Source organism: Verticillium dahliae, genomic scaffold (assembly GCF_000150675.1).
Source record: "Verticillium dahliae VdLs.17 supercont1.37 genomic scaffold, whole genome shotgun sequence".
NCBI lineage: Eukaryota > Fungi > Ascomycota > Sordariomycetes > Glomerellales > Plectosphaerellaceae > Verticillium > Verticillium dahliae.
This window is the reverse complement of record NW_009276961.1, coordinates 69,254-91,840: the sequence shown is the minus strand read 5'-3', so window position 1 is coordinate 91,840 and position 22,587 is coordinate 69,254. Positions and strand designations below refer to the sequence as shown.

General features: G+C 55.8%; 7 protein-coding genes and 3 non-coding genes across 10 annotated transcripts; 7 read left to right on the top strand and 3 right to left on the bottom strand.

Annotated features, from left to right (window-relative positions):
* Window positions 1-751: 751 nt before the first annotated feature.
* VDAG_10302 (uncharacterized protein) lies at window positions 752-2,050 on the bottom strand (the record flags this gene model as incomplete). Its single annotated transcript, XM_009659771.1, has 1 exon — window positions 752-2,050. The coding sequence occupies one exon, from the start codon at window positions 2,048-2,050 to the stop codon at window positions 752-754; it is 1,299 nt and encodes a 432-aa protein (XP_009658066.1).
* A 244-nt stretch (window positions 2,051-2,294) lies between these two features.
* VDAG_20268 lies at window positions 2,295-2,376 on the top strand. Its single transcript has one exon. It is a non-coding gene; the product is annotated as a tRNA-Ser (tRNA).
* Window positions 2,377-3,816: 1,440 nt separating this feature from the next.
* Window positions 3,817-5,932, top strand: VDAG_10301 (uncharacterized protein; the record flags this gene model as incomplete). The annotated part of the gene is made up of 1 exon (XM_009659770.1): window positions 3,817-5,932. The coding sequence occupies one exon, from the start codon at window positions 3,817-3,819 to the stop codon at window positions 5,815-5,817; it is 2,001 nt and encodes a 666-aa protein (XP_009658065.1). The 3' UTR covers window positions 5,818-5,932.
* Window positions 5,933-6,401: 469 nt separating this feature from the next.
* VDAG_20267 lies at window positions 6,402-6,475 on the bottom strand. Its single transcript has one exon. It is a non-coding gene; the product is annotated as a tRNA-Ile (tRNA).
* A 501-nt stretch (window positions 6,476-6,976) lies between these two features.
* Window positions 6,977-9,259, bottom strand: VDAG_10300 (uncharacterized protein; the record flags this gene model as incomplete). The annotated part of the gene is made up of 3 exons (XM_009659769.1): window positions 6,977-8,772; window positions 8,829-9,029; window positions 9,112-9,259. The coding sequence occupies 3 exons, from the start codon at window positions 9,257-9,259 to the stop codon at window positions 6,977-6,979; spliced, it is 2,145 nt and encodes a 714-aa protein (XP_009658064.1).
* Window positions 9,260-10,032: 773 nt separating this feature from the next.
* VDAG_20266 lies at window positions 10,033-10,119 on the top strand. Its single transcript has one exon. It is a non-coding gene; the product is annotated as a tRNA-His (tRNA).
* A 530-nt stretch (window positions 10,120-10,649) lies between these two features.
* On the top strand, window positions 10,650-12,626 carry VDAG_10299 (uncharacterized protein; the record flags this gene model as incomplete). Its single annotated transcript, XM_009659768.1, has 6 exons — window positions 10,650-10,729; window positions 10,876-11,099; window positions 11,149-11,240; window positions 11,291-11,466; window positions 11,521-11,675; window positions 11,734-12,626. The coding sequence occupies 6 exons, from the start codon at window positions 10,650-10,652 to the stop codon at window positions 12,624-12,626; spliced, it is 1,620 nt and encodes a 539-aa protein (XP_009658063.1).
* A 443-nt stretch (window positions 12,627-13,069) lies between these two features.
* Window positions 13,070-16,261, top strand: VDAG_10298 (uncharacterized protein; the record flags this gene model as incomplete). Its single annotated transcript, XM_009659767.1, has 7 exons — window positions 13,070-13,322; window positions 13,403-14,238; window positions 14,293-14,902; window positions 15,194-15,443; window positions 15,509-15,630; window positions 15,685-15,768; window positions 15,837-16,261. The coding sequence occupies 7 exons, from the start codon at window positions 13,070-13,072 to the stop codon at window positions 16,259-16,261; spliced, it is 2,580 nt and encodes an 859-aa protein (XP_009658062.1).
* Window positions 16,262-17,154: 893 nt separating this feature from the next.
* Window positions 17,155-18,658, top strand: VDAG_10297 (peptidase M28; the record flags this gene model as incomplete). Its single annotated transcript, XM_009659766.1, has 2 exons — window positions 17,155-17,737; window positions 17,793-18,658. 2 exons carry the CDS (start codon window positions 17,155-17,157, stop codon window positions 18,656-18,658), a joined length of 1,449 nt encoding a protein of 482 aa, XP_009658061.1.
* Window positions 18,659-19,770: 1,112 nt separating this feature from the next.
* Window positions 19,771-22,430, top strand: VDAG_10296 (uncharacterized protein; the record flags this gene model as incomplete). The annotated part of the gene is made up of 3 exons (XM_009659765.1): window positions 19,771-20,068; window positions 20,126-20,384; window positions 20,455-22,430. Exons 1-3 carry the CDS (start codon window positions 19,958-19,960, stop codon window positions 22,428-22,430), a joined length of 2,346 nt encoding a protein of 781 aa, XP_009658060.1. The 5' UTR covers window positions 19,771-19,957.
* Window positions 22,431-22,587: the final 157 nt, after the last annotated feature.

The window sequence follows — 22,587 nt, the reverse complement described above, 5'->3', positions numbered from 1 at the left end:
GACGGACAGGGGGCGTGGTTAGATGGGTGACGCGGTACGTACGTACAGGCGGTGGCTTTGAATGGGTGATGGACGCGGGAGAGGGATTTCTGATGGCGCCAGCTACAGTAACCTGCCCCGCAGAGAAGCAAGATTGCGTCGCAGCCGAATGCCTGCTAGCATCTCCCATTCGTGACCAAAACCCGTTGGAGTTCGGAATCTCGGGGATGGGAGCCAGGCTGAGCTGGCAGCCCTCTGGTATTGGGTATGCCAGACTGTGTGTGCATGGAAGGTAGGCAGGGTGTAACCAGCCTTAATCTGCTACGTTAGACAGGTACCACGAAGCGCCAGGCATAGGCTGTGAGGAATGTGAACGTAGAAAGGCGTTGTCGACCTCTGAATAAGCTGTCAAGAAGCAGCTCCCTTTACCTCCAGATGAGCATACACCTGATGAAGCATCTGGTATCTGTTCTCCATCTACCATGGCTACTGCGATCCTGTTCGAGTAGTGTGATTGTACGGTTATTTTGGGAGGTCTCCTGGCATCTTGGGTACTCCGACACCCAAAAAGAGTCCTTGCCGTCGGGGAGGTCCCCATGGTGATGCTCATCCTGTGGAGACACAGACGAGGTGGGAGTGGCCCTGGCTCCTCCGTTTTTAGACCGATCATAGCTGACCTTTTATGACACTCCGGATGCGAGTGCCGATGAATGGGGTGCGACCTGTCGATTCTCCTTTGTCTACATGTACAGTCTGGACGAATTCTCTGTCGCTATACTTGACCGCTTAGAACTGGGAAGTGACTCTCGATCGACGTTTCGTCCACGTCGACACCGTTCTCGACTAGCTCTATGAGCAGTTCGTGGTTCGATGTGTCCAAGCCTGGATCAAGAAAAGCAGCCATGTCAACGAGCCAACCGTTGAAATCTTGGATCTCCGTCTGGCGGCCGGCACGGACGTCCTGTAACATGGAGCTAGTGTTGTCACGAACCTTGTGACCCACAACCAGCAGCATCTGTTTAAGCTGTGTTTGGCTGAAGCGCTCCAGGAGCATCTGACGATCATTGACCGATGTTGTATTTTGCGCATCATCCAAGATAGCATCGCTGCTAGGATGTTGGATGACCTGTTGCAAGACAGCGCTTGCCTCGGCTAGTAGGACGTCGATAAGTCGCATCAGGGGACCTTCGGGTTTTTCGAAGAGATAGCCGTTCTTGCAACGTAAAAGAGCGGTCAGAGGATTGATGATGCAGTTGACAACGAGCTTCTCGAGCTGCAGTGTCCACAGCTCTGCGCGCATCACCTGTTGACCGTGGAGGAAGGGCGCTCGCGCCAGCTGCTCCGCGAGGTATGTCGACGATGGGCCACCTCGCGGGCCGGACAGCACGGAACCGATTTTGAGGTCCGCCACCGAGGCATGCTCGCTCGTGTAGCGGCCCCTCGAGGTAACACCGTGCGTTGTCACGCAGGCGAGCCAGCTCGGCGGTGGGCGCGACGCGTAGCGGTGAGAAGTATACGCACGCCCGTGCGGGGGCCAGAGCTTGCACATGCCATTCTGTGCAAATGCGACAACTGAGTCTTCGTCAAGGTAGCGGCGGAGGCGGTCAACCTCGGGCAGCGCGGCGGATGCTTTGGTGGTGACGACGAGGTTCGGGATGGCGCCGCCGTCAGCGACGTGTTTGACCACACCGTGGTCCGGTTTCTGGTCAGTCCACCACTCGATGTCAAAGCCGGTCATGCGCTCTGACACGCCATTGCGGGAGATTTTGAGGCTGGGATCCGATGCCCACTGCTCGAGGAGCTCCTTTCTGTGGACGACAAGGGTGATGGGCGGGCGCGGCGCAAGTTTTGCCAGCGACGTGGCGAAGAGGACGCCTAGGTTGCCGACTCCGAGGACAAAGATGCGACGAGTCTTCTCAGAAGCTGTTGGAACCTGGCTCCCGGAGGCTCGAGTCTGAGACAGGGCCTGGGTTCGCGAGCTGATGTTGGCAGGCGTCCAGGCGAATAGCTTCGGTGCCGCCGTACAGTCATCGAATACTGATTGAAGCCACGGCGGATTCGGGCTGGCCATTCTCCGGGCTGAGGCCATAGACATTGACTTCCTTGCAATCGCCAGGGGGGTCAGTACACGATGCGGCCTCCAGGCCATTGTGGAATACGTTGGCTTCACACCGTCACGCGCGTGTAGGTCGCTACATGTCATCAATTGTCGTTGAGAACAGGAGCCGAGAACAAAAGAGGCCCACTCCGATCTGAGACAATGGCCGGCCTCTGTAGGGGCCATGTACAGCTCATTTTTGGTCGGTTTTCCAACAGGCGAGGTGGCAGAGTGGTCTAATGCGATAGACTAGAAATCTATTCACTTCGGTGGCGCAGGTTCGAATCCTGCCCTCGTCGACCTTTTTGCTGATCTCACCTGACCATGACCATCTTCATCCCTTTCGTGCCCAAATTTGGCCTCAGTACATCAAATGATCACCGCCTACCTAAAGAGCTTTGATCTACATGCATGCAGGTCCTAGGTCAGTACATGATTGAGGGCGGGTACGTCTGTGGAACACAGGTCATGCACACGCATCTAGATGTATAGTTCGCTATGTCCTTGGATTCAATTAGCGACGACATATGTTTTCTGCCACTTGACTATCGATTATACGAAGTACTGAGGTCACATTCGGGCACTAAAGGGATGGTATACTCTTCATCATCTCCTTCTTAAAGTTACTAATCGGTAGACGTCTTGTTTCATACAAAAGGCATTGGGGACTAATCACAGAATATGGTACCTTAACAAAATAGGGCTGATGACCCACTTCCCAGCCCCTACCAGGCGCCGGCAGTTGCTAGCCTCTACCCTCTGCGTGCTGCAGCCGTGATTGCAAGGTACCTACCTAGGTACCTTGCCTTACCTTACCTTAAGGTAAGGTAGGTACGGGGAGACAAGTGCGAATGCTGCCCTTGACAATTGTCAAGTTCTCATCCTCTGGTCCTCTGGACAATTCTCTAGACAACTGACCTCAACCCATATAGCCTCCATCAAGGTCGCTGGCAGGCAGCGATGACCCAATCTGAGGCAGGAGCTGAGCTCGATGTTGGGGCTGGTGAATGCAGGCACACGATTGGTTGAATGGCCATGCTGTCTCTCATCCTCTTCCCTTTCAGTCACAGTCGCAGTCCCAGCCCGCCTCCGTCGCCCCGCCTGGCAGCCTAAACAGAGCGATACAACCTCATCCATCTCAGGTGTCTTGCCTTACCTTTTTTCCTTCATAACGCTGTGAAAGGATGCCTCTATGAGAAGCCATTCTCCTACCAACACCTCACACACGGTCGCGCATACGAGACGCATCGCATCTGCGCGCACCAAGCACGTGCAGTATCACCTTTCACCTACTACCATAACATAGGATCCCCAACGAGGCCGGCTTTGTTGGGCGGGCACAGTGGGATCCCGCAGCATCCGAACGACGTACCTTCACAAAAATCGGTTTTCTAGGAAACTCATCGGCTTTGGCTGGGCAAGTCTGCTCACGAGACCCAACAAGGAGGCTCCGGGTGACGCGTCACCAGGGGAGAGCTGTCGTTGGGGTGCAGCCGCCCAGACGCCAGAGCGATTGATCGTGTCCCCATCCCATCTCTGACATGAGCACGAGCATCACAACGGCACGCAACTGACTGACGCAATCTCAACAACACCAACAACCACGATTCCCAGATCAGGTGCCAGAGAACAAGACCGCGTGGCCCCCAATGTCCGCCTCGAGGCTATCCAAGGCCGTGAGGCGTCGAGTCGAAACCCCTCCAGTACTCTCCCTCCTGGCCACAGCGGAGTTGCTCAAGATGAGGAGCAAGTGGATCACCGCCCTCGTCCTCACCAACATCGCTTCAAAGGTCGCTTCTTCGCCTCATATGGAAGGCCTCGTCGCATTGGCCCTGGGGCACTGTTTCCGCAACCAGACCCCTTCTGACTGGAGTTCGGCCATCGCCCATCTCCGCATCGCCCACGAGTGTTTCACCTCTCTCCCGAAATCCCGCGATCGAGAGCCCTATCTCATGCGGGCCGTCTTGCTTCTCGGCGACTCTCTTGTCCGAAGAAACGAGATGGGCGACTTGGCTGAAGCCGAAGAAATCGCCTTGACTGCCGAAGCCATGCTGGAGGAAGCCAGAACACAAACCAAGTCGTGGCGAGTCAGCTGGGCCTCCCTCACGCAGCGCTGTCTCGACTTCAATACCCTTTCCATGCGAGAACTCGGCGAGATCTACTACTACACGCACTCGTGGCCTGAAGGCGAGAAGCTACTTCGCAGTCTGGTTCCTACTCTGGTACGAACGCGGGGCACACACCATCCGATGACCATCGAAGCCCAACGAGACCTAGCCAGCATGCTCGTGAACCAAGACAAGTACGAGGAAGCCGAGGCTGCATACCGAATAGCGCGCAAGTGGAACGAGTTTAGGCCTGCCTTTGGGCCGGAAGAAAAGGCAGCCATTGACTACAATATCGTCATGTGCTTGTCCGAACGCTGCTTGCACGAGCAAGCTGGCGCCGAGTTGGACCAGATGGACCTGGCAGCAGATCTTCTGCATTACGCCAATGGCGAATGGACACTGAAGCTTGCCCGCTTGACATATATGCGCCTCGGGCAGTACGCCAAGGTTGTCCGCATGTGCCGCAGATTTCAGCCCGTCCTGGACGGGCACAGGGTCAAATACGGACCCTGCAGTGCTGCCAGCCTGAGGAACATGAACGACCACGCCAGTGCCCTGCAGTCTTTATGTAGGTGGGACGAGGCCGTTGAGGTCTTGCGTGAGATGTGCTCCCGGGAATCAAGCGACCGAAGGCCGCCAGAGACAACGCTGGACTCTCGTATGGAGCTCGCCCACAGCCTGCTGAGTTCCCAACAGCTGGACGAGGCCTCGTACGAATACCGAAAGTGCCTTGAGATTGCCCGCGACGCCGTGGCTGACCTGCGCAACGATTCGACATCCTCCGAGAATGACAGGCGCATACGCAACATCCTTCGCCATCTCGCGCACATTTACGAGTTGACCACCAACCGGACGGGGGCCTTGACGGCTTACGCACAGCTGCAGCACGAGTTCTTGGCTCGGCCAGGTCGTCCGCAAAACATTTGGACGTACCAGTGGCTGCGTGGGAAGATGTTCTTGCTCCAAGAGCGGTGGGATTACGCTATTCGCGTGCTGGTCAGCGCACCAAGCTCGAGGCTCGGGCTGGAGGCCGCCAAGATGGCCGACCGACCCGTGACCGATGAGACGAAGAAGAGTCTTCGGGCGATATTGGAGCGACCAGATCTTGACGCGAGGACGGCCACGACCGATCTGCCGCTGGAAATCCATACACACCATGAAGCGGTCTCTGTCACCGCAGCAAAGACGACTGAGCCGGCAGCCAAGGGGGTAGTCATCATGACCAAGGTCAAAGAGACAAGCGAAACCAAGGATACCCATGGCGCGGATGACGGAGCGAACACGGCATCAGGGGGAAATATGGTGCAGCCGACCCCAGAGATTGCCACCGACACCTACACAGTGGCCCAGGCTGTCAAGGATGCCGTGCTTGCCGCACTGGAGAAGCAAGTGTTCCAGAAGCAGCACGCCACGATTGTCGATACGGCCGACATGGACGACGAGGAATCCATCTCTGACGAGGATCACGACTTCGAGACGGTCGACGGCGTGTTGCGCGCCAAATACGCGTTCCCGCTCGTTCCGCAGGACACCGAGTGGGAGCAGCTGCAGTACCCGCGGCTGCCAAACACGTACCAGAAATGGGTGCAGCAGAAACGAGAGGCCGAGAGGAACAGGCGTATCTGGATGTGAATTTTGGAACCTCTACGTTTGTAAGGATCAAGGCGTTTTGGGAAGAGGGGGGTATAATGGGTCATGATAATGGGCTACTTGGTCCACACGACGATATGATGATGATGATTCCGGCATGTCTGACGATTACCTGGTTGCCTCGAGATGAATGAAGAATAAATACCCAAGCACTGTAATGACCTAGTCCATCGGGGCCAGTCGCCATATGATTTAAGAGAGATAGCTAGCTAGCCCGTGATGTTCATAGCGCGGGCGACGTGCATGATCACTACGAGTGACGTTCCATCCCCCCCCCCCCCCCCCCCTGAGGGCTATATTCCGTGTTACTCTTTGGTGCTCACAGTCGATAAACGCCGAGACATCTCAAGACAAGTCAGACAAATCATCGCATTTCCTTGCAAAAAAGAGCCCGGCGCCTCGTCAACTTCCATGCTCAGTGAGGCTCGCCTGACAACCTAGACCCGACCGTCATTGGCAACTCATCCCCAAACCACCACCTGCGCGCGCACCAGCAACGCCCGACACCAGGAAAAAGTCCGACCCGTCGCCACTGAAGAGTTGCGACGCCAACAAAAGGTAAATCATGGTCAGTATGAGGGTCGAACTCATGACCTTGGCATTATTAGTACCACGCTCTAACCAACTGAGCTAACCGACCTCGCTGATGACGGCAATTCGAGGTCGCGCGGTTTTTGACTGGGACGGCGGGATGGGGTGTGAGGGATTTGCAGCTGAATCAATTCAGGTGGGCGTTGTGTGGGTTTGATGTTTTGGGTGGAGTTTGGTCGTGATGGGTGTCTGCGTCCCATGGCATGGCTTTGGGGTGGGGTTGGGTACGGAGTTCAGATGCCAGTGGCAAGTGCGTATCTGAGAATCTGGGAAGGGCTGTCCAGCAACCCGCTGAAGTGCCGTCCTGGCCATGGAGAAGCGTCATTTGTACATTGAACCGGGAAGGACAACACCCAAGAAAGAAAACCCGTGATAGAGCGCAGATAGACAAAAGCTTGAAGATGGAGACATAATAAGAGAGTGAGTACAAGATGAACGCCCGCTCCGCGTCTCGTTGGGACGCATTTTGTTACTTACTCAGTCCGAAACCGCAAAACTCCGAGGCATTGAGTGAAACCATTTCGTGTAAGTCGTGCAGGCCATACTGAAATCAAATGCTCGTTGCAGTGACGTCAAAAATGTCATTGCGCCATCCGCCTTGGTCGTACTCGTAGACCCTCTCTTGAGCCAGACTTGCCTCTTCGTTCCACAACTTGACCAAACTGCCAGGCGCATACACTCCCTTGAAGACGCCCTTGCCGGGCTGGGCCACACCCACGCGCGTGAAAAGGTCGGGATCTTCTTCCGGGACAAGTCTGGACATGACGGCCTTGATGAATGTCCAGAGATCCTGTGGCTCGGCGATACGAGTGGCACGGAGCCTCTCGCGGGCGAAGAGGAATTCACGGTTGGCGAAGTGAATCGCCTCGGCAATTGATCGCGCGATCTGAACTTCAAGGGCGGCGCGAACGATGGGGCGGATGAACGGCTTCAGAACCCAAGCGAAGAAGGAGAATTTGCTCTTCGACAGCTCGTAGTCTAGGTGGTGGATGCGGACGCGAACAGCACGAAGCGCTAGGACCTTTTCTAGACGCTCCTTGCCAATCTCGACGTCGATGGCAACGTCGATGCCTCGCTCATCAAGGCGGAAACCCGCAATACCTGCATCGGCCAGACGCAGAATGCCCGAGTGAAGACGAAGCCAGTATCCGAGCTGTTCGGCGGCAATGGACAGGCCTGAAATTGTGATTCTCATAACAGTCGAGACGGAAGACGTGGTGCGGAAGCGAGCCTTTCGGATTTCGACGTCGTTCTTGGTCGAAATGTTGAGCTTAAAAGGCAAGAAGGATGACGAGTTGATGGTGCGTCCTGGCTCGAGAATGAGATTCTCAATCAGAAGATCGACGGCTGGCGTGGAGACCTCAAGACGGGGAATAGGAACGTATTGGATGGCCTGGACGAGTAGCGGGATAAAGACATTGATCGAGTCAGTAACGAGCTCCCCGTTAGTGTATTGGTGTGCGGGAGAGAGGATCTTGATGATACGTTGGGACGTGTGAACGAGTTTCTTGATGTCGGCATCCTCAAAGACCGAGTGCAAAGCTCGATGCAAGCGATCGAGGAATGCGTCGAGTGCATCACGAATGGATGACTCGGACGTCAGCTGGCTGGATTTGGCTCGCAGCTCCTTGAACCTCTCCTCTGCATGGTCGAAGAAGTCAGGGTCCGTCAGCAAATCTTGGATAAGGTTGCCAATCTGGCGAACCAGCTGGTCAAACTCGGGATCGCTCCGGCCATGCTCAACGACCTCATTGAATGTGCGCTCCACTTCGTCCCATTCTTTTCGGTCACCGAGAGACGACAGGAAAAGCCAGAAGTTGTGTAAGGCCTTGTCTGCTTCGGGATTCTTGTCAATGTCTTCCTCCGCGGCATGCGCTACATCGGCAACAGCATGCGAGTAGACGAGGAGGTAGCGACGGACGAGCAGAGATATGGTCGAAACGGAATCCGAGTAGTCTCTGGTCTTTTGAAGCTTCAGAACCGATTTCTTCAGGCGGTTCACTAGACTTTCCTGTTCCTCGCCGGTGATGTGCTCTGTGAGGCTCTGTCCTGCTTCACTCGCGACCTTGGCAGCACCATCTGCGACGACTGAAGATACCTCGACAGCTTCGTGCTGGATCTCATCTTTCGATGGCGGTTTGTGAAAATCGCCATTTGGGTGCTTGAGGGCTTCTTCGTCTTCTTTTGATGGTGCCACCTGCTTGCCGACCTGTTTAGAAACATCGGCTAGCGTAAAGGCAGTATCGCGAAAGACTTCGCGGCCGACAGTGCCCAGATCGGAGAGAAAGATGCGGAAATCAGAGTTCGTGAGGAGAAGGGAGCCAACCGTCTGAAGGCTTTTGTAGGCTGTGAGGGCGCAAGTCAGCGAGATCACCGCTTGCGGGGAGTCAAAGAGCTCTTACCAGCAGTGGCATCCGCCTTGACCTTGATGCGGGAGGCACGCTCGCTGATGTCGTACGTGTCGACGGACAGACGAGATTTACTCAGGTACCAGATAAAGTCTTGAATTTGATCATGATCATTCTTGTGTATCAGCACCTCGATGAACTGCTTCAGCCAAAGACGGATGTGGATGACCAAGGCGCGGCCAGAGTCGCTGAGGTCTGGAGTCTCGGGGTTGAGAATGTCAGCAGAGAGCAAGGTGCGAAGGTTCGTGATGAGCTGTTCGTTGGATGGGCATGTAACCCTTGGACATGGCTCGTAGCATCTGATATGAATGGAGCTTCTCGTGTAGACGCGCCTGCAGAGCCGTATCGTCGTTGTAGCGAGGAAGCAGAGGCTCGCGTTCGCGATCCTCACGCGACTTGCGGCCGATGCCGAGCCAGGACATCATCTTGAACACGTCGTCGAGAGAATTGTCTGTGGGTCTGAGGTCGATTCAGTGCTGTCCTGATGCTGTCGGACCGCAAGAGATGATGTAGACTGGGGGGCTTCTCAGCTCATAACGGCTGGTGTTGGTCGTTATTGGCAAGCAACGGGAAGGTACCTAGGTAAGGTAGGTAATGATGAATGATGACGGCTCGGGGCGTGTTGCCCGCCCTAGGCTGTCGCGCGACACGATGACGTCGTTGGCTGGGTGTGCTTGGGCGCACGATCTCGATGGGGCCGCGCCTTAGGACAAGACTGGCGCACTCAACTGTGTGTGATACATCATCAGTATTACACAATAATTTCTAACCCCGAACAAGAGACAAAGTGGTGTTGACACCAGTCATCTCAGAACTACTCAATACCGGGCCCAATGGTCGCAACACCACAGGGCTTCTGTTCCCAGGTGAGGTACCTAAGGTACTACTTAGAGCTCCAGAGAGCGATGGTGGTCTGTGCTGAAGCTATCCTTGCCGTGGTTGCTGCTGAAGTACCTAAGCTGCCCCCATACACGTGAAGCCGGCAGCTCACAATATGAAGACATTGCAGCGACTAAACACATACAGGCGTAAAAGCCAGATTCTTTGAAGAACCCCCCCTTTCTATGAGAAAGCTAATAAGGATGTGACTGGCGTGCAATGTACAGTAACTGACACAAGAGGGAATAACAGACGCTGTTGAAACGGAGTGCAGGAACGTGTGGATCATAGTACCTTAAGGAGAAACCCCTGTCAGCCAGCTTCGATCGTCTAGTTGGTTAGGATGATGCATTGTGGTTCTTACTACAATACTGCATTGACGGCAGTTCGAATCCGCCTCGGAGCATTTCTTTTTTTTTGTGGCAATTTTCACTTTGCTAGGCTGCTTACAATCAATCATCTTGATTTCAGCTCCTCTAAACCTCAAAGGTACGCGCCCTTGTTTGTAGCTATCATTGCGCTGGGGTAGCATGCTACCCTTTCCTTCGTTGTGCGTCTGCATTGATTGGAGTGGCCCGGTGCACCCCAGGCCAGGCTTTTGCAAAGAAATTTGGTCAGGCATCTTGCCCAACTTGCTTCCAAAGATGCCGAACTCACTAATGATAGGTACGCAAAGGTGTCGCGTGCCTACGATTACGCCTTGCCAGCACAGCCCCAAAGACGCATGGTGTTGGTTGTCGCTGGCAGGCCCTCCCTCCATGCTGCTTCAGACTGGAGTTTGGGGGTGATGCATGCATGCATGTACAGGGCTAGGCGCTGTACATGTAGAGGGCCTGGTCTATCGCCTCAGCATGCATCCACTCCCCTCTCTTGCCTCCTTCTCTCTTCAGAGGACATGGTTGTTGAGAGGATGTTTTTCCTCCACCGTTTTTGCCAATGGCCGTATCAACCCGCGAGAGGCATGATCTCTATGCCCTTCGCACCCCATCCCCGCCACCTCTCGACCTGTCAGCTCTGTTAGGGCAGCCAGGCCGTGAACCTTTATCTGACTGGTACATTGGACAACCACAGCCAAGGTCCGTTCATCATCAAGAGCTTGGCCCTCCTCGTTGCGCAAGACCATCTCGAGACCAAGAGCTAATTTTGGGGCACTTCAATGCAGAAGGGTGAACCCTGCTCAAGATGCGTTCGAGAGTGCGGTAGTCATCCTCCAGAAGGAGCTCACCCACGATGAACAGAAGCTTCTTCAACTGCAGGGCAAGACATCTATGCAAGATGTCCAGAAAGCGGTCAAAGACGCGATGGATGAGTATGAGGCGAAGATAAAATCTTCGAAGCTGAGGGGCTGGCTTGCGAGTTGCTCATCCAGGATCCTGTACTACGGGAGTAAGTTCCGTTGCATTCACCAGCTAAGCACGGCAAAGTGCTCACTCAGGCGTCTCTCCCTCAGCCGTGTTTGATGTATTCGTCCAGCATCATCCTGAATACGTTTCCCTGGCCTGGGGCGCGATGAAGTTTCTATTCATTGTAAGGGACACGGCATAGACTTGTTCAACAACAGAACTGACGTGCTCTAGGCCGTTCTTAATCATGAGGAGCTCCTCACGGAGATTTCCAAAGCAGTGAGCAAGATTGCGGACGTCTTGCCTCGGACGGAGTTGCATTCCGTCTTGTACCCGACGCAGCGCATGCAAGATTCCGTCGCCATGGTATATGCCAAAATCTTAGAGTTCTTCGTCCTGGCTGTCCGGTGGTACAAGAAGGGCAAGGTGATGCATTCGCTTTCGTCCATCACTAAACCATTCAGCCTGAGCTTCAAACCCGTCATTGAAGAAATTACAGAAAGATCAAGAAGAGTGGATGAACTAGCCAGCGCAGCATCCAAAGCCGAGATAAGGGACCTGCACATCCGGATTCATCGTTTGGATAAGACACTCGTGCAGGTGACTGAAATGATGGCTGGTGAGTTTGTGCTCATCCAGTGACTATGAAACCTACGTTTTGGCTGAAAAATCAACAGTGCAACAGCAGCAACAAGTCCTATACAACGAATCGTTGCTCGGGGCTCAACATGAATACAAGCAGCTCTTTCGCAAAGGCCAGGTCGAAGACATTCGCAACTACCTTCTCTTGGAGGATACCCCAGAGTCGGAAGAGAGCCTGGCCTACTGTAGATCCATGCGGAACCGGAGGAGGCGAACAATGCCGACCCAGATACCAGTCTCGGCGCTTGAGACACTTGAGTCCTGGGTGTCCGATCCCTCGTCTTCCCTTCTCTTGGCGCAAGGCCAAGGCATTCGTTCAAGCTCGCTGGACTTTGCTGCTGATTTCCTCGATGCCGTCCTGGACAAAGATTATCCTGTCTTGTGGGCCCTCCCGTCTGCATCAGAAGAAGAACCCTTGAAGCCGTCGATATCTGGCATCCTGCGATCGCTCATATCCCAAGCCCTGGCTCTGGACCCCAGCATTGTCAGCGAGGGGGTGAATCCTGTCAACATGAAGCACTTCAAGATGTGCAAAGGGGTCCAGCAGTGGTTCGCACTCTTCGAACAATGTATCACGAGGCTCCCGCGCTTGTTCCTCGTGGTTGACATGGGTCTGATCGAGTTGGCCACGAGCCACGAGGACGAAGAGCACGAGTTCTTCAAGGTTGACCACTTCGTCGAGTTCCTCGCGGAAATGATAAGCCGTCGAGTGAGAGGGGGGCTGAAAATCGCCGTTCTATCTTGGCGATTCGCCGTATCGACTTCGCTCGATGCAGATGAGGTGTTTGATCAGAGACGCATCTTTACGGATCAAGGGCGCCGAGCTGAGAGAATGATGAGGAAGCCAAAATTTCGCGCCATGCTCAAGAAGAGAAACCAAAGATTTGTTGAAAGGTTTAGCTCCTCAGTTACTATTTCTAGTCAATGAAGAATGTGATTAAGCGTCTACGCATACCAGGAAACATTCGAGGTCTTTGTGACACGCAAGGTGCTGATCCGTCAAGCGACACTCCAAAATGCCAGAATCATGACACCGAGGTCAGCTGGGCGACAACGGCACAGTCATATCTGGACACTGTGCAAAAGGGGACAAATGCATGGTTGGCTCGTTGGCTGACCTGTGTAAGCGCGCGCCGGGCCACAGCAGTATCAGGTTCCCAGGATTCGATGAGGATTCTGCCAGCTGCATCAGGCTCCCTCAGGTAGCCGTGTTCAGGCTGCATACCACCCTTGTCCCAGCTTTACCCCTCAACCAGATTGCGTCTCGGATGAGACATTAAGTATGGTCGCGACATTCGGCTCCTACAATACGTCCTGCACATTGTTGACTATCCGCGAGCGGCAACCTCAGCATACCTTACGGTCAATCAGATGGATTCAAATAAAGACAACTCGAAGGCCGAGGCCAACGCCTCGGCTCATGCAGACAAATCCACCGATGACGTTGAGGAGGACAGCGACTCGGGCGATTCTCGAAGCGTTATGAGTGACAGATCTAGCGATGGTGAAGGGCAATCGACTCTATTTATCAGCTCTACCATCTCCAGAGATGATACCCTCAGCAAGTCATCCAAAAAGCGAGATCTGCTATCCAAGATAGGCAGCAGGTTTGAGAAAGAAGGGGGTGGGTTCTTTCATGGCGGGCTTGTACATTGCTTGCTCAACCCTCGATCAGTATTCGTTCCTGACTGACTCAAACCGTAGTTCTCCAAGGATTGAACAAGCCTGATGAGATTCAGTTGAACTTACCTCCACCGCCCAAGCTGATGGGTCCTGGACAGGCTATGCGTGTGCATCCGATCCAGGGACCGCTTTCACGCCCCCCTCCCTTTCCTCGGCAGCCTGTACAGCCTAACCGCAGATTTTCTGCCGCGCGTCCAAAGGCGTTGAACGACGCCAAGTGGCGCCAGAGTCTGATGAAAAAGCGAGGGCCTGTGCCGGGAGTCAACACGGCCTCTCAGTCTCCCGAACGAAGCCGGCGTAAGTCTGGCGACGAGGGTGAGGCGGAGAGTGTATCAACAGCAAGAAAATCCTCTGACGGAAGTACCTCGAAGGGAGAGGCATCGAATACCCTTGGGCTGGCAGATTCTCTTACACAAGTCATGGAAAAACATCTCGATCTCGATGTGATGGACCAGTCTCGGGAGACATCTCAGTTCATTGCTTATCTTCTAGATACCATTGAGCTGCTACAACGCCAACTGAACTATGCTCGGGCCCCAGAGCCGGATCCCACGCCAGCGTCTCACGGCTTGCATGGTAATTCGGACAGCCAGCGAGAGCCCCCGCCCCGAGTTCATAACCTGCACCAGATTCATTGCTCGCATAATCTGCACCCTCACGATACTTTCACTTACGAGGATGAGCCAAAGACAATGACTGATGCGAATACTGGCTTCACCATGCTTGCTGGCAAAATCAAAGTCTCCAACATGGAGGCTTTCCTGAGCAAGCACCCAGATGTATGCTTCATCGTCTTCAAGGAGTACGATTGCACGCCGTTCCAAAGCGCGTCTTCAACACAAGCTCCAAGAAGGCATGTCTATGCAACAGAGAGGCATGAATGGCTCAAATTGGTGTCTCCTGTATTGTAGAGAGCCTTGAAACAAGTGGCAGAGTTCCCAAGCGGCCCCGGGAAGTCAAGCGGCTCAGAGTCCGACTACCAACGGATGGAGGCACCGTACTTGTTTCTCTTTCATCACCGTCAGAAGTTGGAGAGCTTGGCAGAGTCCAGCCTAGCCTATCGATCCGTACTTATGCCGCTGTTAAGCTTTATAGAGGACAACTACGGCCAGGAGGACAAAGAGGCGGACGAGCTTCTGAAAGACGGATGTATCACGGCCGAACATATCACGAAGCTCTTCAAGCCTAATCACGTGGTTATAAGCCGACGAGCTGGTGGCACCCTCGAGGCATGCGTTCTAGATAGTTATGCTGAGGTTGAAAAAGACAGAGTGGACTTCGGAGGCTGGTCCTGGCAGTACGACGGTAATGAGCTATTCAGGAAGTCTTGGACAGGCAAGATGAATAGGGTGGCGGAAGGACGTACCCCTATCGTGGATTTGCCCATACATCCTATCAAGTTTGCGAGAGCGGCCGATATCGAAGCACTCGAGACCAGGGGCCGACAATTCTGGGACATGAGAGACCAGGTCTACAAGTGCTACACGGGCTGGGATAAGTCGCGGAGCTACTACTACGTAAGTCTTTTCCCCTGATCGCTCGAACACTTGAACATCACTGAAGTGTGTCCCTACCATGCAGATCGATGCTCGATTCATGCATGGTTGATGTATCATCGTACCAGCTTATGCATCGCGCAGGGACCAGTCACCCTCGGTACGACTGGACTCTATCGCCTTTTGATAAGTGGCCCACCCGGATCGACCGCAGCGAGGAGAACCTCCCGCCAGGCACGATCATGCTACTGCCCGCTACTATATATGGCTTCAGCTTTCAGGAAAAGAAATGGGGTATGTACTTTTTGCGTCACAGCACAGAGCGCCACTAACGTGTTTGTTTCTGTAGTGAACTTGAATGTTGAGAATTTCTTCCCGGTCAACTGGAATAAGAAGGCATTTGAGCGCCTGGTTCTCGATCCCAAGACCAAAGAGATGATCTACGCGCTGGTCGATGTCCAAAGCTCAGCCGAGAAAATGGACGATATCATCAAGGGAAAGGGCAATGGCCTCATTGTCTTACTCCACGGCAGCCCGGGGACAGGGAAAACGCTGACGGCAGAAAGGTGAGTACTTTGTCCATATTTTGATCCTCTTGCTGGATGTTTGGTTTGACTCAGGCACCTCGTAGCGTGGCCGAGATCGCAGAGAAGCCCCTGTATCGGGTCACCTGTGGAGATATCGGAACCGACGCCAAGGAAGTCGAGGATTATCTGCAAACTGTGTCGCACTTGGGCAAGATCTGGGACTGTGGTGAGTTCCGTTCCTACTTTTCTCTGGAGAAATGAATGCACACGGTTAACGGAGAGTCAGTGCTGCTGCTGGACGAGGCAGATGTGTTCTTGGAGGAGAGAACAATGGCTGACCTGCAGAGAAACAGTCTTGTGACGGGTGAGTGCTCGGGGAGACACATTTAGCCACGCACTCTCTGTCCTCTGCCAAAACTAACGCGAAGTCAGTGTTTCTCCGTGTCCTTGAGTACTATGAAGGCATCCTCATGCTGACTTCCAACCGTGTCGGAACGTTCGATGAAGCGTTCAAGTCGCGCATCCAAGTTGCCATCCACTACGACAACCTGTCGAAAAAGGCACGAAAGGCCATCTGGCGCAACTTTTTCGATATGATCGAGGACTCGCCGCAAGAAGATGTCAATATGCCCGAGCTCGAGCGACGGCTAGACGAGCTCGCGGCCGAGGAGATGAATGGGCGGCAGATTCGCAATGCACTGCGAACCGCGCGTCAGCTCGCCAAGCACAGGAATGAGAGGCTGGACTGGCCGCACCTGAGCCAGGTCATCAAGACATCGGGGGCCTTTAACAAGTACCTCAAGGCTGTGAGGGGCCACAGCGATGACCAGTGGGCTCGGGAAGAGATGATCAGGTAGTAGGGAGTATATCAACGCCCCATCTGTAGCTACCACGCAAGTTGAACATAGGTGGCGGGAGGCATCTGTGCAGCACTTGGGAACCTGAGGCTCAAGGCGCCATTTCAGAGTACGAGACTGTGGATGCATATGCATACACATAGGGCCACAAGCGGACATGTTAGCTTTCAGGGGGGGATTTCATGTCGTTCTATCATGTAGACAACATTCTACTACAGATTCAACACGCCAAAAATCTCTGCACTCTACTTCTTGGCTCACTTTAATTATATGCTGCGAGATGTAAGCTTCGATGTTGGGGACCATGTTGTGGTCATGGATTTGGCTGTACGCACCAATGTACCCAGCCACGTCACCCACAGCCAGTCGGACTGTAGGCAGTGAGGCACTCAGACAATGGATTAAAGCAGGATGAGGCCCGATTTCCGCAATCCCAGCATTGCGGATGAGACGTCCTGTCGTCCTCGTCATCAATCCCACCACAAACCCAACGACCGGGGTCATCGAACGACAGTCTGCATGCCGACCTTCCTAGTCGAGCAAGGTCTCGGGGTGGCGGGCGCGGGGCAACCACATATGCCGGCCCGGCCAAGACCCTCCAACGGTGCCGATCTCTCGAGTTTGACGGCTGGCGATTCAGCAACGCGATGGCGTAACCTCTGCAAAAGGTGCAGCACGTCTTTCTTATCTAGGCTCGACGGAGAAGGAGGGGGCGAGCAGAGGAGAGTGGTGATCTCACAGGGGTGTTCTGGTCTCCGAAGTCGCTGGACGGACGGAGGGGGCGAAGCTCAGGGATGAGACCCAGTACAAGTAAAGGTCTGCAGCTGTTCCAAGGTCGGTGATCGCAAGAAACGACGTTTGCAGCATTGCATCTTCATCTCTTGTCTGCCGCCATGAAAGTCCTTTCTCTCCTGGCACCCGCGGCTCTCGCTGCCGCGGCGAGTCTCCACGCCAACGATACCACCCCCACGTTTCCACCGCCCCTCGCTGCCAATGCAGACATCTACACGTCTTGCGCCAACGCCAATTGGCCCCCGTCTGCTGCTGGCGGCTCTGTCCTCAAGCCCCAAGAGCCAGATGCTGAGCTCCAGGCCGCGCTCGCTGAGGTCTCCGCGGCGCGTATCAAGGCAACCATCGCGAAACTCATCTCGTTCGGCACCCGGCACACGCTTTCGTCGCAGACGGACCCGAAGCGAGGTATCGGTGCTGCCCGTGACTGGATCGCCGCTGAACTGTCTCGGTACTCCAATGCTTCGGCCGGGAGGATGAAGGTTGAGGTACCCGGCTATGTGCAGCAGCCGGGCGGTCGTGTGCCCTTCCCTGTGCTGATCAGCAACGTGCAAGCCACTCTCCAGGGTAGCGAGGAGCCTGGGCGAGTGTATGTGACGCTTGGCCACTACGACACGAGGGTGTCGGACGTGATGAACTACGAGGCTGAGCAACCCGGGGCAAACGACGACGCAAGCGGTGTTGCAGGTATGTAGTCGTCTCTGTTAATTCGGCTGAGCATAGCTGACTGGGTTGCTTTTAGTTGCTCTGGAGCTGGCTCGGGTTCTGGCCAAGAGAAAACCCGCCGCCACCATTGTGTTTGCTGCCGTGGCGGGCGAGGAACAGGGGCTCCTGGGCGCCCAATTCATGGCACAAACTTTCAAAAACGCAAGTGTCAACGTTGAAGGCATGCTTAACGTCGACCTCGTCGGCAGCTCCGTCGGGTCTCGCGGCGAGGAGGAGCCCAACACAGTTCGCCTGTTCTGCCAGGGTCCTCCCTTGACCGAGACTCCCGCGCAAGCATCCCAGCGCCTGAGCATTGGCGGCGAGAACGACTCTCCGGCACGCCAGCTGGGGCGGTTCATCACCGAGGTAGCAGCCAACAAGTTCACCGACATGAGGGTCGCCATGATCTACCGACTTGATCGATTCCTGCGCGGAGGCGACCACCGGCCGTTCCTCGAGGCAGGCTACGCGGCCGTGCGTTTCACCGAGCCCAATGAGAACTTTGACCACCAGCACCAAGATACGCGGGTGGAAGACGGCGTGCAGTACGGCGACTTGCCCGAGTTTCTCGACTATGAGTATATTGCGCGCGTGGCCAAGGTTGACCTGGCGGCCATGTGGTCTCTTGCGAACGCACCCGCCAAGGTGAACAATGTCAGGGTGAATGGAACGTGGCTCTCCAACGACAGCCAGCTGTTCTGGGATCCGGTCAATTCGACAAATCTCGCGGGCTACGAGGTTGTGTGGCGACCGACGGATGCGCCGCTGTGGACGCATGCCCTTTTTGTTGGCGACGTCCGCACGGCAACGGTCGAGCTGTCAAAGGACAATGTCATCTTCGGAGTGCGGTCGGTGGGCAAGAATGGGTACAAGAGTCCTGTGACGATTCCCTTCCCGACGTGATGGCGGTTACCAAGGGATGGATGGAAGCCTAAGCATCATGGGACGGTAAACGCAGTTAGCACAGGTGCAGTCCATAAACAATCTGGTATTCGACCAAGTACGGCAGAAAGTCGTCGCTAGATGGATGATGACGGCAGACCCCCATGCCGATGCTATTTGTGTGATACGAGAGAGGGGAGGTGATGCTGCATAGTCGAGATGAAAAGCGGCGCTGGTGTAGCCGAGACTGATGACCTGCATCAGACCCACGCACGCCTCCAGCCGAGACCAGACAAGCGCCCACGCAACGCAAAGATTCGACGACGCAGATGCAAGACATCAAGCAGGCATCGTTTGTCGTAGGGCTCTTGGGATTCCTGTTGTAGGAGGCGTCGTGTTTGGCAATCGTGGTGGGCCGACAGCAAGATGTCTGGAGACGCTTGGGAGCATCTTGAAAGACCAGTCGCTGGCCCGTGAGGCAGTTGGTGATGGAATGTGCACGTGCATGTCGTCTCAACAGAGTCCACGTGTGACGGGATGTTCCCTGGTCTGAGATGATGGATACATGGGTTGATGGATGTCGACAATCGGATTGTCTAGGGAATCCAGGATAATCTTGGTCAGAAGGTCAGACAGGACCAAGGTTAGGAGGAGCTTTGGCAGGTGCTCACAGGAGCGGAAAGGCAGTGGGCAGATGTGGATGAAACGGAGCCCGGCCACATCGTTTGATTGGCGGGGGGAGCAGCGCGGGGTAGCTCCCACTGAAACAGACGCCCCGGCCAGCAGTTCTAGCGTGTCATTCTAGTGGCTCGTCCACTGGAAAACCTGCCGTCAGCGCTGGCCCGCCCGCCGATCAACTGGCTCTCACCGTTGCCCTGGCGACGCTGGCGACGCTGGCGACGCTGCCGTCCAGGACGCGAAGGCGCCCCAGCACTAGCCAAAACATGTTGAACCCCAGCAATCAACGTGCTCCTCCTCCATCTGGCGATCTCACATTCCAGTCACCTTCGCTTCCACACTTTCCCTTACCATTGACCACGACACATCCACCGCGACGCGGCCGCGCTCTCAGACATTACTCTCGAACCGTCTAAATCGTTTTCTTTCCGACCTTGGCCTTGCTGTCGCAGGACATGCACACCACGCAACTGACGTCCCGGTGACCATCATCAGATTGCTGCATGGGAGTGCACCGCTCGACCGGCGCATCTCGGGGGCATCCCGTGAACAGCAGACGCTACGACTCTACCGTGCTGCGACAGACCTTGTCGACACCTTCCCAACCACGACTCGGCCACCTCGCCGAATAACAACCGCATCATGGACACCAGCTACCTCGCCCAGCAGGTGGGCACCATTATCGGCCAACTCCACGGCCTCTTTGACGAGATTGGTGTCCCGAATCACGACCGTGAAACACGTGAATCAGAGGTAGACACAATAACCAAGTTCTTTTTTTCCGGTTTGTGGCTAATGATATACATGTAGCTCTTCGAGGCTCTGTCGAAGGCCCTCCATGACCAAGTCCGGCTGGTCACTGCTGAGAAGGAGGATATGATGGATGAGGCCCAGCGGATGATCACGACCATCCGCCAGATGGAAGCTTCCCTCGACGACACTCGACGCCGCGACCACGACGACGAAGACTTGCAAATCACCTACCCGCTGACTCGCTGCCTGCAGCACCTTAAGGAGAGACACGTCCAGATCGGCAGGCTGCACAAGGAGCGGTTCGAGCAAGTCAAGAGTGCGTTGTCCTCCATACTGCGATATTCTCGATACAGCAACATCCACGAGCTTTTGCTAACCTAGCACAGAACTTGTTCAGGCCCTCGAATCCTACTCTTCCCACCTCGAACCCACCTTTGTCAAGATCGCTCTGCCGCCCACGGCGCCGAACCAATCGGTCCCTCCGTCCTTTGATCTCTCTCCTACGTACGTCGACAAGCTCGACAATGAATTCACCCGCGTCTACGAGGAATACACGCGTCGGGTAGCCAACGTCAAGTCACTCTGCGAACACATTATCCAACTATGGGCCGAGCTCGGCACGCCCCAGGCGCAAACCGACGGCGCCATTGTCAAGTACTACCGTGACTCGCCTGAGCAGCTGGGTCTGCACGAAGAGGACGTCAACCGGCTGCGCCAGAAGCGCGACAAGCTTGCCGACGAGAAGAAGAACCGTGAGAAGCACCTCGTCAGCCTGAGGGCAGCGGTCGAGGCGCTCTGGGAGAAGCTTGGCGTCGACAGTGGCGAGCGCAAATCGTTCCTCAACGCGAACCGCGGTTGTGGCCTGCGCCAGATCAACGAGTTTGAGGATGAGCTCGCACGGCTGAACGAGCTCAAGCGGCAGAATCTGCATCTATTCGTCGAGGACGCGCGTTACAAGCTGCAGGAACTGTGGGACGCTCTCTACCTCTCGGAGGACGAGATGCTCGAGTTCACGCCCGCCTTTTCCGATGTGTACAGCGATGCGCTGCTCGAGGCTCACGAACGGGAGATTGCACGTCTCGAAGCTGTCCGCGAGCAGCGGGCGCCGATCCTGGCCCTCGTGGACAAGCACAGGACCCTGACCCATGATCGCGACGAGCTGGCGGCCTCCAGCCAGGACGCCTCGCGTCTCATGATGCGTGGACAAAAGGGCGAGAGGCGTGATCCCGGAAAGCTGTTGCGCGAGGAGAAGCTGCGCAAGAGGATCACCAAGGAGCTGCCCAAGATTGCGGCGGATCTGCGGAAGCAGCTGGAGAGGTGGGAAGACGAGTACGGCCGGGACTTTTTGGTGCACGGCGAGAGATATCTCGACATGATCGACGCCGACGAAGCCAAGTCTGGGCCGGCGCCGGGTCCACGATCAAAGACCCCTGCGGGGCCACCAGCTTCGGCCTCCAAAGTGGCTCGACCGGGCACCATCAGCCGGGCGAACAGTGCGGCTAAATCGATAGCCGGCGGAGGCGGCCGGGCGGGCGCGAAGACACCGACGGCGGCACCGGCCGCAGCCACAACGACGAAGCGCGCGGCACCGACAAACCCCAAGGGCAGCCCGTCGAGAATCCCCGCGCGCGCGCCCCTGTCGAACCTCAAGAACGGTAACAACTCGCCCGAGCGGCCACGACCGGAGACGCGGGCAGAAGGCCGACCCACAGGGGCAGGAGGCACAATGCGCAACGGCGCGCCGATGCGTGCGCCGCCACCCAAGATGCGCGAGCTCGTGCATGTGCCGGAGCTCCAGACGCCGGTCAACCCGTACAAGTCGGCGGGCCTCGGCTCTAGCATCATCCGCCAGGCCGAGCTCGAAGATGTGTACGAGGACCCGCAGCCGCAGGCGCAGCCGGCGGCCGAGAGGATAACGCGGTCCAACTCGACGCTCTCGCACCAGTCTCATCAGTCGCACCAGTCGCACCAGTCGCACCACTCCCACCAGTCTCACTCACAATACGAATACGGCTCGATGCGGGGGGCGCCGGCCGTCATGGCGTACCCGCAGGCACCGCCGCCGCGGCAGATCTCCAACTCGTCCAACGGGTCGAGCAACGTGACGGGGTCGGAGAACTGGGAGACGTACGACGACAACAGCGAGCCCGAGGCGGACGCGTCGGACACGTACTACGCCAAGGTGCGCGCGGCACGGGGCAAGCGCATGGAGCCCGAGGCGGCGGGCTACCGGCCCAACGCCAGCCAGACGAAGCGGCTGCGGGCGATCCCGGCGCAGCATGCGGGACATGCCTACGTGGACGAGGGAGGCGAGCGCATCGTGTCCAACGCCAGCGGGTGGACGGACGAAGAGGCGTACTAAGAGGCATGGATGGGACGCTGTATGCTACGACGAGGCATCTCAGCGCCTGCTTCTTCTTCTGCCTCTTCCTTCTTCTTCGGTCCCATAGTACGTACACGGGTGGCCTCGACTTGGAGGGCAGCTCCACTGGCCTATTTCTTGTTGCTTCTCGTTATTC